We start from the raw sequence: 16,605 nt of genomic DNA on the forward strand, positions 1-16,605 counted from the left end.
CGCGGGTCCGAGAACCATCAGCCAATTAAGGCTTAGGAAGGAACAAAGGAGGCGGGAAAGGCGAAGAGGGTGCGGTCCGCAGCCCCTCCTCTTTGTTTGCGTCGGGTCTCCTCAGTTGAGTGCGCTCCAGTTCCGGAGTGTGGAGGCGTCTTCGGCGTATCCCCGGTGCCGAGCACTACCGGTTCTGGGCACCGGACATCATCTTCCCACATGAATGTTTCGGATGCGGGCCAACTCTTCTCGGCTCTGCTCTCGGTGATGCGCGGAGGGAGACTCAGGGTCCGTCGGGCAGTTAAAGCCAAGAGAACGCTACTGAGTGAAAGCTGCTCCTCAATGTCGGAGCTCTGGCCTTTCAGGGTCATGGAAATTATTTCCTAAAAGGGCGGTCACCAGCCCCATTTCACACTCCGGAGTCCGCGGCTGGCCAGTGGAAGCCGCCTCCCCTGAGAAAAGTTGCCACAGTTTTGCATAGAATTTCTTAAAAGGTTCGTAGAGCCCAAGATAAACACCTAAGAGCAGGCATTGTTGACGCAGCCGAGTAGTAACTACTATTTCTTGGGTTAAACTTTTAGCATATTTGGGTACCTCACATAGGGAAACTCAGACGGAGAAAGCTCCGGCGCAGACGTTTGGAATGTTAGAACTGATAACATCTACGGAGGAAAGGAGAATTATAACAACTGAGGACGGGAGGGGAGTAAATACTCAGTTTTGGCAGCAGTGATATGGTAGATACCTCCTGAAGTTAATAACTCCTTCGCACAGATCCTGAGTGTCACCCGAACTAAAGTGGAAAGCAGTTGTAAGTTTGCCTTATCCAAAAAAAGCATCGGTTGTGGCCTTAAAATAGTGTTCACAGATTACTATGGTTTAAAACAGGAGAAATTGGTAGGAAGAAGTTACAAATCCTCAGAGTTACTTTTATTTCTTTATATAAATGAGTAAGATCTTGGGTAATTTGGAGGAAGGAAAACTTCACCCTAATTTTTTTCAGTGCTAAGGATGCCTCAGACAATCACACTTCCCCCCCCCCCCCCAGATATATCTTCAGCCCATCATTCTTGTGGGTCATAAAACTCAAATCAGCATAACATGAACCTGCTACTGGGAAGGTGGTCTTGTGAAGGTCAAGAAAGCCTCCCCATTGTGAGGTTTGTTTGTAGTTTGTACAGGGTCTCACTGTGAAGCCCCAGCTCACCTAGCACACTAGATTAGGCTGGCTCTGCCTCCAGAGTGCTGGGATAAAAGGCACATAATCACCACACCCTGTCCCCACAGGAAAGTTATTCTGGCAAGATTTTCCTCTTCATTCTTTAAGACAGACTCCTTAATAGACTGTAAGGTACCAAGAACCTAGAGTCAAATCTAGGCATCTAGCCACAGTTTGTACTAGCAAAGAAGGCTTTAGCACACCACTTAGGGGAGAGATGACCTCTTTGCTCAACAGAGTTATGAGAATCAAAGAAACTGTGCCCAGTAAAGTTGTGTTATTTCTAACACTGTGAAGGGACTGTTAAAAAAAAAAAAAAAAAAAAAACAGCATCAAAATAATACTCTTCCTTCTCTCTTTGCCTCCCTCTTCCTTCTTCTTTCCTGTTCTCTTGTACCAAGGGACCACTCACATGCAAGGAGAAGTTCCAAGCCACTGTCCCCAGCCCATGAGTATGAAAATAAATAGTAGTAATAGCAACAGATGCAACCCGTTAATGATGAATTCATAGTTATATAAATGAGAAAAAAAGTTTTTCTTGTGAGGAATGCCAACCAAAAATATAAAAGTAATAACAAAGTGATATTAGCCGGGTATAGTGGGTGCCCTCAGCACTGGGGATCTGGAGACAGGAGGCATGTGAGGTTGGTACTATCCATGTTACATTGCAAGACCCTGACTAAGAAACAAACAGAAGCAAAACAAACTAGAACAGCCAGGTAGTTCAGCAGCTAAAGGTGCTTGCTTCCTTGCCTGACAAGCTGAGTTGATGGCAAGAATCCACATAGTACAAGGCCATAAGCAACTCCCACAAGTCCTCCACATGTACCTTGTTACCTCCCTAACACAATGAGCAAGTGTAATTTTAAACAAGTAGTAAAATTAACAGAAACCATAAACTCACAAGTCCCTTCTGAATACAAGTACACTAAAAGCCAAGATGTCACTGGTCAACTTTTTATGCTATATTTTTAAAACAAAAATCAAGGTTCTTTATAAAGCCTCTTCTTTCAGGAATGTCAATATCTCAGCCCAGACACAAAATGAGACAATATAGAACCAATTACTATAATCACACAGAACGCTGTAGAAAAAAAGAAAATTCAATTTAAGACTTGCAAGTTTGTAGAAGCTGAAGCCTGGAGTCACTGGTCTGAAAGACCAAGGTGATAATTGTTTTCTCCAGGACAAACCCATCTCAATTCCAAATTTGGAGTGTATGAGAATGTTCTTTAACAGTTTTCAAAAGAAAGAACACACCCTACAAATTTTATTCATTTTGAGGTGGGTCTGTGGGTTCATTTTTACGGATGCTATTTTCAGAGACCATTTTTGTGTGTGTTCTACAAAATCCTGAACAAACGTGTATTGAGAAAAACCTTGCAAGCTAAAGGCTTTGCCTTGGAAGTGTCTCCATGAGGCAATCATAAATAGCAGCAATAGCGATAACCATTGGCTTCGAAGCAGGTTAGTGAATAACTATGCAAGTTGAGGCTAAACAGAGGGTTTCAGAGTTTGCTTAATTTACCAGTATATAGTGTACTCACCCAACCTTATCATCACTGCATTCTGTTGTTTTGTTGTTTTTGTTTGTTTTTATTTTTTCGTTTTTGTTTTTCGAGACAGGGTTTTTTTTTGTATAGCCCTGGCTGTCCTAGAACTTGCTCTGTAAACCAGGTTGGTCTCAAAACTCAGAGATCTGCCTGCCTCTGCCTCCTGAGTGATGGGATCAAAAGTGTGCATCACCAATCTCTGATGGTTTTAATCTCTTTTCTATAAAACACTTTGCGGCAAAGATGGGTTGGCTTCTGGAATCTTTTGTTCTTGGCTGTAAAGATAAAACACTTTCTGCATCTTATAGTAAAATCATTTAAAGGGATTTAAAATCATTTTTAAAGACAGCAATAGTAGCTTTTAAAAGATGAAAAGTGATTTTCAGTTTAATAATGAGATTAGCCTTGACTAAGATGGAAGTAATCGAAAGGAAAATACTGACGTGTCTTTTTGTGAGGGAATTAGGAAGACGTTATTTCCTCAGTGGGTATAAGTAAAGAGTTTAGACACGTTTTCTGTGATGATATTACAACTTTGTGTTCTTCACTTTAGGCAGGCTGGGCATTTAACTCAAATTTTTTAATTTGAATTTGGGGAGCTTATGATACTTTGCAAAAATCTAAGTCTGTGACTGTCTCCCTTCTGAGGTAATGATAGAGCAGTTCAGAAAGGCACAGCATGCTTATTCTAGAAACTCAAAAGAAGACAATGCCGCACAGAGTTTGGTGCGCTGTTTGTAACTTGGCTTTGGACTCTACCGACTTCCCTTGTTTTTGTCTAAATGACAGGTGACCTCTAGCTCCAGTCTTTATTCAAACTTACACCAAAAGTAACCCCCTGGGGATGAAGCCTTCACCAGTACTCCAGCTTTTCTAATTGGAGAATTACCTTTTAAAGCTAAAAATGTCACTGTCCTTGTGATAGTGTAGTGCTTGAACTTCTTAGGCCTTGAGAACCACATAAGGATGAAATGAAAAGCAGATTTATGTTTTATCATTAAAGTAGAATTTCTGTTTATTTAAAAGATACAACTATAGAAGGCTGAAGAGATGCTTCGTTGTAGTGACAATTTTGGAATTTTGGTTTCTTTGGCAGCAACGGAAATGTTAGAATAATATGTTTTCATTTTGATCCCAGGTTTGGGGATATGGAGCTGCTTCAAACTGTCCGAAGCAGCTGTGACTTGCTTCCTGCTCTAGGTTTTGTCAGCTGCAGATAGTTTCTGTGATTGTGTGATGTTTGGAATTCTGGAAGCTTTTCAGAGGGTATATAAATGTGAGGGCCCTGAGAAGGGTGCTAGGGTTGTTGGTTGTTTAGGGGGGTTCTTTGTGGTTTGTTAATAGCTGTGGTCAGAGAAAAAAACAAAAGGAAAGAAATTAGAATTCCTCTCTCCCCTCTATCCTTATTTCTCTTCTATCTAATGTTAGGGGGTGAACCAGGCATGGGCTTATGGGAATAGGGTGGGAAAAAGAATAACTCACGAAGTAGCCGAGACCAGCTACAACTCATTAGTTAACTCTAGCCCCAGGTTGATCTGATCAGGTGGCGTCGCCGGCACATAAACTCAAATACCAGGTCACCCCATACCCATAATTTAAAAAACATACAAATACACACATGGATAAAATGTTTTCATTGCTATTATTGCAGTACTGGGGATTGAACCCAGCGTCATCCTCATACTATGAAGGCACTCATATGAGCAAAGCAAAAATATTCTTTATTAATCTATTAATAGTGTTTCACATAGATTTAATAACCCTTTTTGTTTTAATCTGTGAGACAAGGTCTCAGTGTTTAACCCAGGCTGGCTCCAAGCTCATACTCTTCCTGCCTCAGCCCCCAGAGTGCCAGGATTACAGGTATGCACTAGCATGCCCAGCTTAATAAACTTTTTTGATAATTCTGAAGCTCTACAATGTATACAATTAAACTAATTCGTGGGCCTACCAGAGAGTAAAGATTAGGGACCAATAATTGAGGGGGCAGATCGACAGAAGTTTTCCTAGAGGTCTTGTATTCACTTCTTTGAACCTCTTACCTTAGCACACCAGTGTGATGGGATTACAGGTCTGCACCGCCACACTCAAGGGTTTTTTGGTTTTTTGTTTTGTTTTTCATTTTTTGTTTTCTTTGTGGTTCTGGGGACCAGTAACTTGATCATCTGTGATGTGAGTTTCCTTCCAACTTGCCTTCCCTCTCCCTAAGACACTGGGCATTGTAGAGTTGTCTGATTAACTTTGTTCCTGATTCTCTAAGATTATAGCAGAAGCCAGAGGATTATTCAAGCAAATAATATCCTCTTTATGTGGAAATGTAGCTATTCCCTAATTCAGTAAATGTATGGAGAGCTGGAGAAATTGTTTACCAAATCAAGGACGATGAAGATCTGTGGGATGCAGCAGTACATCCCTCTAATTCTAGCACATGGGAAGCCCGGGCAGGAAGATTCAGAGTTCAAGGCCAGCCTGAGCTACTTTATCTTAAATACATAATCAATACAATAAATTTTAAAAAGTTAATCTGGGATTCAAAGGTAGCTCAGTTGGTAATATACTTGCCTAGCATACGTGAGACTCTGTTCTTGATCCCCCACACAAACTGGGCATGATGGTGCACCTGTACTTCTGACACTTAGGAGGCAGAGGCAGGAGTTCAGAGAAATTCTCTGCTACATGGCAAGTTCGAGGTCAGCCTTTGAGTATATGAGGCCTTGTCTGGGAAAACAAAACAAACGCAAGTTCAACTTAAATTGCTCTACTGCTTAGCTACACTTTCCCTATTTTCCAGTCATAAAGATCAGAAGGTAAGGGGATAGGTTATATCTAAGTGACATTTATGTTAGAACAAGAATATATTAGTTAGAACAAGGATATGTTTTTTCTGTATTCCTATTAGATATGGTCTTGGATCAAAGTTACACAGTCTATCAAGTAACTATTTAGCTAAGTAACTGTTTCACTGCAAGTGTGCTGTGAAATGAGCAGCTTGTCACAGATAAGGACCTTCTATCCCTTCTCTCTGGCTTTAGCAAACGGCTGTCATCTCACTTTATTTTCTGTTCCTCCTCCTCTACTAGGTAGGCTGATCCATAAGCATATCTCCTTGACCACCAGATAAGCATGTCTAAACTTTTGTATATATCTCACTTTATAATTTATAAGAAATATGACAATGTAAATAGAGATTGGGGGAATGGCTCAGTCGTTAAGGTGTCTACTGCAGAAGCATGAGGACTTGAGTTCAATATCTGCATCCATGTGTGAAAACAAAAAGTCTGGAGTGGTGGCATATGCCTGTAATCCTAGCTCTTGGGAAGCAGAGACAGGAGGATTCTTGGGTCTTTCTAGTCACTAGTCCTGCTGGATAGGTGAGATTTTGGTTCACTTAGAGACCCTATCTCACAAAAAAAGTGAAAAGCAAAAAAAAAAAACTCTCAGTGTTGACATATGGTCTCTGTGCATTCTCGAGCACACACATACACACAAAGAAAATATAGAGTCATACTTTATGCAAATTGGAGCTTATGTAACATCTCAAAACGTTGAATAAGTATAAATAAATAGATAAAGAAATCTAGTGACATTCACAGCAATTATTTCTAGGCTCTAAAATTACTAGTGCTAATGGGATTTTATTATCCATCAACTACTGTATGCAAATAATGAATTGGGACTCTTTTTTTTTTTTTTTTTTTTTTTAACACAGGGATGAAAACTTCCTCTGCATGGACAATGACCCTTTTAATAAATATCAAATCTGAAGCTTGGGCATACTCTCTTGTTACACTAGGAACTGCAATGTTAAGTTCTTTCTTCAGTTTCTACTATGTGAAACTTTTCTTGGAAGTATACAAGATTTCTGAGTTGGCCTTCTACCAGTCCCAGGTGAGATACACTGTTTAATCCCTTCACTGCAGCACAGAGCTTCCTTCCTTAGAGTGGTATGTTACCGTCACTTGTCAAAAAGTGGATTCCTTACATACCTGTAAGACTTATCCATAAAAACCTGCGTGCTATGGTGATGCAAACCTGTAATCTCAGTATTTAAGCAGAGGCAAGAAGATTGTTGAGAATTCAAGGCTGGTGTGGACTACATAGAGAGATCCAATCTCAAAAAGAAAGAGGGGGAGAGAGATATGGGGGAGGGAGGGAAAAGAGAAGAAAAGGCAAAGAGAATTTGCTGGGGAAGAAGAAGAGAGAAGAGGGGAAAGAAAGAAAAGGAGACACATAATCACAGTTACTATTGCTGTGATGAAACACCATGACCAAAAACAACTGGGGAGGAAAGGATTTGATTTATACTTCCGAATCCTAGTCCATCACTGAAGGAAATCAGGGCAGCAACTCACACAGGGCAGGAACCTGGAGTAGGAGCTGATGCAGAGGCCATGGAGGGGTGCCCCTTACTGGCTTGCTGCTCATGGCTTGTTCAGCCTGCTTTCTTATAGACTGTTTGCTCAAGAATGTCCCCACCAGCATGGACTGGGCCCTCCCACATCCGTCACTAACTCAGAAAGTGCCCTACAGTCTTGCCTGCAGCCCAGTCTTGTGGAGGCATTTTCTCAATTGAGGTTCCCTTCTCTCAGACGAGCCCAACTTGTGTCAAGTTGACATAAAACTGCCTAGCACAGGTGGTATATCTTGAAAGGCTTGGTGATATTGACAAATTGTATTATAACTTGTCATACATGAGCTGAATGGATAGTTTTTACATTTTTCTTTGTGCTTTATGACATTGCTTATTACAGAACTACCTATTTACTGTGTTGATTTTGAGTTAATTTATTATTAGTAGTATCTTAACCTTTCTTAATGTAGGTATGTAAAATGGTATTTTGGAAGGGAAGAAAAATGGCTTATGGATTTAGAACACTTTTTGCTTTTCGAGAAAACCTGGGTTTGGTTCCCAGCACCCATATGATGGCTCACAATTATGGGTAACTCCAGTTCCAGGGGATATGATGCCCTCTTTTGGCCTCCATGGGTACCAGACAAATACATGGTTCACATGAATACACGTAGATAAACACGTAGATAAAAATTTGTAGATGTAAAATAAGTTAAATAAATAAATAAACTTTAATAAAAGGAAGGGCCGGAATTCCATGAGAAAGTATGGCCCCACGTGCCACAGCGGGAGACACATTCTGGGTTCACCGGGATTGCCATTGTGCTCAGTTTTAGTTAGCCAGATGAATTACCCTCTCCATCTTCAGTATCTAATTTTGTAAGCTGGGAGGAGTAACTCTCCACTAATGTGGAGAGTATTGCTTTTCTAGGGATTTGACAAAACATTCCATGTAAACATTTGTACTGTAGTTGAATATAAAGCAAACATGCATTGGCTTTTCAGCAGCATACTGTCACTATTGTTGTTGTTTTCTAGACAGAGTTTTTGTTTTGTTTTGTTTTGTTTTGTTTTGTATAACAACCCTAGCGATCCTGGAAGTGCTGGGACTAAAGGTGTGCACCACCATACCCAGCACTGTTAGTTTCAACAGAAACAGACTTTTCAGCTTTAAATACTTGTCACAAGTTAAAAACAGAAAAAAAAAAAAAAAAAAAAAAAAAAAAAACAAAACAAAACAAAAAAACAAAAACCAGGGATTCTTTCTTTTTGCTTCTTGCCTTCCCTCTCTCCCTGTTCCTTTCCCTTCTGCTCTCTGGTTTACTATGTAGCTCAGGCAGGTCTTAGACTCAATGGTTCTCCTCCTCCAGCTCCCAGGCGCTGAGATTACAGGCATGTACTCAGCCGGGAGTCATTCTCAGCTTGACTGTAATAGTTTATACTACTAACAACTATGCAAAATAACCCCTTGTGTATTTGGTTCTCCCTAGGTAATTTTAATGATCTGGAATATTCTGACTGACCTGAGTGGGTATTTCCACATGAGCTCTCAGCATGATTGCTGTCTCAGTTACCATTGCTCCCTGCTTGGAGCTCTTTTGCATACAGTGGCCTTCTTACTCCCTTGGTTCCCTTGGAAACACTATAGAGAAAGTGACTGGCTTACTGGACTCCAGCTAGTCGTCTCCCTGTGCGCATTTGATAGCACCCACACCTGGGTGCAGCAAGCCCAATGCCACCTGTTTGCAGATACTTCCCCCAGGCGTGAGAGCAGGCTGCAACTGACCAGAGTTAACCAGGTGGCATCCCTGGTGGGCTCCACCAGCATCCTTTTCTGTGGCCTCATCTCTCATAACATGGAAATCCTGCCCAATTTTCAAGCCATTGCTGTCATCATTGCCTTCCTGGCGTCAATCAGCCTTTACAGTGGCATGAAACGGTTTGAATTTAAAAGAAACCCCGAGGAAAACTTCCTCTCCGAGAGTGAACAGGAGTTGGCAGGGACTTCTGTCATCTCACTGATGAGACAAATCTTGCCTCAGAGGAACTTCTACATTTTCCTCATTATGAATTTCTTCCAAGTCTTCCATTTGACCTTCTTCAGTAACTTCATGATGATCTTTGTAGATAACCTCATTCCCCATGAGGCTCTTTCTTCTTCTGTGAGGAGCATCATGTACGGGGCTGGCTTCATCTGCCCTCAGGTATGTGAAGATCTCTGTGTGTTTTCCTAGTGGTACTAAAGAGAGCTCTTAGCTTTCCGAGGAGATAAAAATGTTACTGATTGTTACATATTTACTAACAACACTAAGAGTCATAGCCCAGTCACAGTACCGGGCTCCATAAGAAAGCAGGGCTCCATAGGAAAGCAAATGAAAAGTGAACAAGGGACAAGCACAGTGAGGGCCAAGCAGCATGACACTTTTTAAAAAATATTTTAAATTTTTTAATTTTTATTTATTTATTTATTTATTGTGTGTGTGTGTGTGTTTATTTTGAGACAGGTCTCACTGTATAGTCCTGGCTGGCCTGGAACTTGCTAAGTAGACCAAACTGACTTAGAGAGTCCCATACCTAGACTGTTGTGTGCATGTGTATATTTGTGTGTTCCAGGGTGGTCTATGTTGGTCAGAAGACAGTTTAGAGGCACCATTTCTCTCTTTCCTCATGTAGGTTCCAAGGATTGAACTCAGGTGGCTAGGCTTGGTGCCAAGTCATCTCCATAGCCCAATGTTTTAAATATTTGACTTTGAATATAAGTATCAACAAAGCCGTGGAAGAAGTTAATGGCTTCCTTTGATTCCTTTGATTGTATATTTTTGTTTTATTCATTCAGGCATTTAAAGATATATTGGTAGATTCTTTTTTTTTTTTTTTTTGGTTTTTCGAGACAGGGTTTCTCTGTGTAGTCCTGGCTGTCCTGGAACTCACTCTGTAGACCAGGCTGGCCTCAGAAATCCACCTGCCTCTGCCTCCCAAGTGCTGGGATTAAAGGCGTGCGCCACCACCGCCCAGCGGTAGATTCTTTATTCAACTATTCTGTCAACTTTTTAGTTGATATATTAGTCAACCTTCATATTATTGAGTTGCAGAAATACTTTGTATATTCTGGACACAAGTTTTTTGTCAAATATATGTTCAGTAATAGCTCTCTCTTTGTCTCTGGGCTCTCTCTCTCTCTTTCTCTCTCTCTCTCCCCTCTCTCTATACTGTGGATTGGCCCTAGGATTTTACATAGTCAGTTCTCCCACTAAGCTATATAATATTTATATATAATACTTATGTTAGTCTTGTCCTAGCTGTCAAATGTCAAAAGAAATATGGCCAACAGATTTCAACATCCCTGTTCCTCAATCCACCACATGAATATGAAATACAGAGCTGCTTTAATGTATTCTTCATTTCTAGGTAAATGATACTTGTATAAAATATGGTATCAAAAGTGACAGCTCATTAGAACTGTCAGTGTTGGATGAATTGGCTTTAACCCCTTTAATCATTGGACACGGTTTCCCTTTTCTGAGACTGACTGCACAGTAGAATTCATTTCAAGAAACTAAATAAATGGAAGGGGAAAAGAAAGAACAAGACAGGTCTGATGGTGCACATGGTTACCTCCACACCCAGGAGGCTGAATTCCAGGCCAGACTAGTCTACAGACTGAGAGCTAATCTCAAAGAAAAAAAAAAAAAAAAGGAACATATATGTGGTCTTCCTCCCATAGAGGTCCTAACCAGGCCCAACACAGCTCAGCTTTCTGAAATCAAGTGCGGCTGAGGAAGTCAAGTCTTTCCCTCTAATAGCTGTTCAAGAGTTTAGTCAGTCATCCTGCTCCCTAAGAGAAGCAGGTCAGTAACATCTAAGAGTATAGCTTTGGAATCTCTCAAGGGAGACAGGCTCCCCTGTTTAACTGTGTAATCCTGAGGGAGTCAATTTCTCTGTATCTTGTTATCTTCATTTACAAAACTAAAATAAAAATGAAGCCTGTCTACCACAGTCACCATGTAGACTGACTATAGGGCAGCACATTGGTGACTGGAGAGAGTTCCTAGCACACAGGTGACCCTCTGGAAATGCCAGCTCTTGCTCTCACACATGACCAGCTCAGGCTAGACACCAAGCTACAACACTGCCCTTTTCAAGCTGGTTTGCTTTAGATTCTGTGGGTGACCTTGCCAACACTCAGATGGGATGTGCTGTTTGAAGACTCTGCTTCAGGTGGACATATGAAAAGGAAGCCAGATTCTGTCTGTGGAAGGCTCAACTTTTAAACATAGGTCTTTCTCTTCTGTTATTATGAACTTTTGTAATAATATCATTGGCTTATGTCTCTGTACATATTGGACACAAGAATGATAGTTATACATTATTGAGTGTCTTATATATTGAATATGGACTTAAATAAGGAGAAGAGGGAGTGATAGGGTTATTGCTTATTGGGAGAATGCCATAAAATAGAGCAAAAGATTGAGAGGGGAGGAGAGAGAGAATATAGACATTAGAAAATGTCTCTTAGGTGAAGTAACTTGACTTTGAGCACACAGGCAATTAAAAGTGGCAAAGCTGGAATTCAGATGTAAGGCCTCTGATTTCCAAAGCTTGCACGTTGCACTCTGTCACAGATTCCTTGCATTATTGACCTCCTGCATGTTTCTGTGTTAGAGACTTCCATGAAGTAGCTTCATCTTGGTAAGTGGATGTGAGTGACTTTCTAAGACAATTGCATAAAGGAGCATCCTGGGTCTCGCTGGTGCTTGTTTACTTCCAAGAGATGCTTTGGATCTTGTCAGTCACTGAGCTACTATTTTCAGCCTCTAGAAAATGAGCTCTTGTTCCTTGAAAGTAGAGGAGTAAGCCAAAGAGTGGGCCAGAGGGGAAAGGACGTTTATATTCAACTTACATTGTTCAAAATTCCTCTTCTATTGTATGTACATACGTTTGGTTAGTGAAAGCTTCTCTGGGCTAAACAATGCACTTTTCATGTTGCAAACAAAGAGTGTTTTTAGAACTTTGTGAATGCGCATGAGTGCACATGTCATAGACTTTTTAGTCTAGAACAATGGATGTCTTCAGAACTGGCAGCATAATGCAGAAAAGGAAAAACGAAGTAAGTTCTTGGTGTTAAAATGTTATATATAACACTTTAACCAGAAGAAATGGGATGCAACCTAGCTACTGTGTACTAGACTTCTGATTTCAGGGGAAGGGGCATTTCAGGTGGCCTCATAGTGTGGGTGGTGAGCTGATCAGTAACGACCTGCCTTGGGTTAGTGCTGGCTTTAGCCTCCAACTGTAAACTGTGTATTTAAGTCTTGGGTGAGCTTTCCATTTCCTAGGTGGTTGATGTGCTTTATGGAAATAGTAGCCCTTTCTTCAATATTCATATGACATTAATGCCTGAAGTTTTTTTGTTTTTTTGTTTTTTTGTTTTTTTTAATTCACTTTTCTTTTCCTTCCTTTTTGGCAGTGCTGAGGTAGAACGCAGAGCCTTGTATGTGCTTCCAACCACCAACCTACATCCACAGCCCTTCAAGTTTTGGTGTATATGAATTAACAGCTGGGTGTAGTGGCTCAACTGTAATTTCAGCACCTGGGAGGCTGAGGCAGGAGGATTACTGAGAGTTCAAGACTTAGTCTGGACTACATGATAAATTCCAGGACAGATGGGGCCATAGTGAGACCCCCTATCTCAAAACCAAACCAAACCCTGATCAGGACAGTCTTAAGCTGTGACAAAACAGGTGTTGTAATCCAGAGCGACTTAGTTTTGTAAGGAGAGGTTGATTTTGTCATCACAGGTAAGAGGACTAACGGGTAGGGCGGGTTTCTCTTTAACGCAGTGTCGATCTCTTTCCTTGCAGTGCCTGGTACTTCTAGGTCAGTCCTGGCTGAAGAAATACGGTTACTATAAGGTTATCTTAATTTCTTTCTACCTAGAAGGGGCAGCCGCCCTTGTCATGTTACTTCTGGGACAGGAACACTATTACTGTTTGGCTGTTTATCTCACTGTTATCATGTAAGTAAATGCCAGGTTCCTTTCAGCATTGTATCATACTTTTCCAGCACCCTTCCAAGCACTGAAATATCTTTAATTTGAGTAGCTGGAGTTAGAAGCATGAGCCACCATGCCAGGCCTATCATTTGATCTGAATGGAGTTTCTCATTTGTAGATCAGGACATTGTTCCTTTCAGTGAAGTTTGAATGTTAATTGCATGTTGAAAGCATTTTATATAGTAGATTTGTGCCAAAGATTGCCTCTGTTTAATAGCTAGGTTTGGTGGCTCAGTCCTGTAATCTGGCAGCTAGAAGCTGAGGCAGGAGGACTGCCATAAATTTTAGATGAGCTGAATTACAGAGTAAGACACTGTATTAAAAGAAAATAAAACCAACTAGTCAAAACAAACAAACAGACAAAACACAGCAGAACCAACAACAATAACAAAACTCAACAACGGGCTATGATAGCTCAGGTGCTAAACTGCTCTCCACACAAGTGTGAGGGTTCCTGGTACCCAGATAAGCCATGTACAACAGTGTGCATCTGTAACCCCAGTGCTTGGGAGCAGGGAGGGGGTAAAGACGGCAAGATCTCTGGAGCTCACTGGCCACCCTGCCTAGGTGAGTAGGTGAGCCTTAGGTTCAATAAGACAGATTTTGTCCCCAAAATAAGATGGAGGGTTGGAGAGATGGCTCAGCAGTAAGAGAGCTTTCTGCTCTTGCAGGGGACCCAGGTTCAGTTCTATTTAGTTCCTATCACCCATGTAGTGGCTCACAACCATCTTTAACTCCAGTCCCAGGGTATTTGGTGTTCCCTTCTGACTTTTGTGGGTTCCTATACACACACAGTACACAGGCATACACACATACACACTAACTAAACAAATCAATAAATACATAAATTTTAAAGAGATGGAACATGTATGATGAAGACACTGTTAGTATCATGTATAAACAACATGCTTATTCATACATTCCTACACAAATGCATACACTACACACATATAATAAATAAATAAATAAATAAATAAATGTAATAAAGGAAAAAGTCAAACAACAACAACCCAGGGTGTATGCACACTTATAATTCCAGCACTTGGGAGGTAGAGGCAGGAGGACCAGAGGTTCAAAGTCATCCTTGCCTACATAGCAAGTTCAAGGCCAGCCTGGGCTGTGTGAGACAATCTCAGAAGCAAGCAAGCCAACAAATGCTTCGTGTATTGCTAGAGTTGAGTGTGAAGTCCATGTGCACTTTTCATGCCTAGCATTTTTTGTTAATTCCCCACCCTCGTGTCTCATTCTATATTCAAGCTTATTAAAAAAAATTTGTATGTGAGAGAGAGCAAAATAAGGTGGTATATACTTCGTCTTTCTGGTTCTGACTTATTTCCCTGAACCTGTGTTCTACAGTTCCATCCACTTTGCTACTTCTGTCAGAATTTCATTCTTCTTTATGACTAGATAATATTCTATTTTATATACATACCATATTTTCCTTATCTGTTCATCCATTAATAGGCACCTAGGCTGGTTCCATATCATAATGACTGTGAGTAATTAGCATTACAATAAGCTAGGCCACTTGAGTATCATCTCTTTGTCATCTGTCTCTTTGGGTAGTATATGCAGCAGTAAACTAGCTGGATCTACTGGTCCTCTAGTTTCAGGCTCTGGAGGAGCTGTTGGAGCACAGCCTTCTCCACAGCAACTTCTCTAATGTGCATGCTGGCCTGCAGTGTGTGGGAGCCTTTTCTACGTCAACCACTTTGGCTTTTGGTTTTTGCACTTTTGACAATAGCCGTTCCTTTTTTTAAAGTTAGGGTCTCATTGTGTAGACCTGGATGGTCAGGAGCTTTCTATGTAGACCAGGCTGGCCTTGAACTCAAGAGATATACCTACTTCTGCCTTCTGAGTGCTGGGATTAAAAGTGTATGACACTATGCTTAGCTAATTATAACCATTTTAACTGGAGTGAAATAATATCTAATATATCCTGATGACTAATTTAGCATATACTTATGCCATTTGTATATCTTTTAAAAAATTTTTATTTTATATGTGTGGGTAGTTTGCCTACATGTATATCTATGCACCACATGTGTGCCTGTGCCAGTGGAGATGAGACCCCCTGGCACTATAGTTACAGATGTTTGTGAGCCATCATGTGAATACTGGGAATATACTCAGATCCTCTGAAAGAGTGTCCAGTGCTCCTAACCACTGAGCAATCTCTCCAGGCTGGCCATTTATATTTGATAGGATTGCCTCTAGTTTTGGTTGTTTTGTTGTTGTTTGTTTTTTGGTAGTTTGCTGCTGTGAGGTTCTTTTTAAATTCTTTATACATTCTGTATATTAATCCAGATGAATAGTTTACATATATTTCTCCCATTTGGTAAGCTGTTTCTTTACTTTTGATGTTTTTCCTCTTGCTTTGAAAATATTTTTTAGTTTCATGTAATTCCACTTGTCAATTTCTGCTCTTTGCTTACTGTGTTTTGAGTATCATAAAAAATAAATAAGTTCAATTGCTGAACAACTTAAATGGCTTCTTATTGTTCTTAGACTTACTCAATTCCTTGATGTGTTTTGTTTATGTCTTCTTTTACATTAGTCTTTGTTTGTTTGAGACAGGGTCTCACTTAGTCTTGAACTCACTGTGTGGTGGTTCGAATAGGCTTGGCCCAGAGAGTGGCACTATTTGGAGGTGTGGCCTTGTTAGAGTAGGTGTGGCCTTGTTGCAGTAGGTGTTTGTCACTGTGGACATGGGCTTTAAGACCCTCATCCTAGCTGCCCGGAAGCCAGTCTTCTCCTGTTTGCCTTTGGAACAAGATGTAGGACTCTTAGCTCCTCCTACACTACATCTACCCAGGTGCTCATGCTTTCTGCTTTGATATTTAATGGACTGAACCTGTAAGCTAGCCTCAATTAAATGTCATCCTTGTAAGAGTTACCTTAGTCATGGTTTCTGTTCACAGCAGTAAATAACTAAGACACACTGTGTAGCTAGAGCTGATTTGAACTATTGATTCTCCTGTTTCTACCTCCATGTGCTGGGTTTGTATGCTACTACTATGACCAACTTTGCTTATTTTTTAAAATCATTTAACATATATGAATGTTTTACTTGTATATGTGTACCTGGTGCCACAAAAGACAGAAGAGGAGACTGGAGTTACAGACAGTTATGAGCTACTATGTGGGTGCCAGGAACCGAACCTGAGTCTTCTTAAAGAGCAACCAACTGTCTTAACTGCTGAGCCATCTCACCCAGCCCCTGTTGTTTTTCTCTGTGCTTTGTAGTTGTAGAATGTTTGTATGTATACAGTATTTTAACTTTTTTCTAGGGTGATTGTACATGCCTCTTTTTGCTTATTTAATTTGCCAGTGGCGGACATGGCTGATGCATATTTACTGAAGTTTAACAGGCAGTAAGTATATTTATTCAGATACTAACTACATAATGTCACACATAGGAATTACCAGAGTCCATCCC

General features: G+C 40.6%; 1 protein-coding gene across 1 annotated transcript in view; it reads left to right on the forward strand.

The window, feature by feature from the left end:
- The first annotated feature begins 53 nt into the window (after positions 1–53).
- LOC117717233 (transmembrane protein 180-like) overlaps positions 54–16,605 on the forward strand; it is a 31,492-nt gene continuing 14,940 nt past the window's right edge. The window contains exons 1-5 of the mRNA XM_034514543.2: positions 54–485; positions 6,473–6,651; positions 8,605–9,318; positions 12,976–13,130; positions 16,457–16,540. Coding sequence (XP_034370434.2) covers positions 6,475–6,651; positions 8,605–9,318; positions 12,976–13,130; positions 16,457–16,540 — 1,130 coding nt within the window. The 5' untranslated portion in view covers positions 54–485; positions 6,473–6,474. The remainder of the gene's footprint in view (positions 486–6,472; positions 6,652–8,604; positions 9,319–12,975; positions 13,131–16,456; positions 16,541–16,605) is intronic.

This window comes from Arvicanthis niloticus, chromosome 1 (assembly GCF_011762505.2).
Source record: "Arvicanthis niloticus isolate mArvNil1 chromosome 1, mArvNil1.pat.X, whole genome shotgun sequence".
NCBI classification, from domain to species: Eukaryota; Metazoa; Chordata; class Mammalia; order Rodentia; family Muridae; genus Arvicanthis; species Arvicanthis niloticus.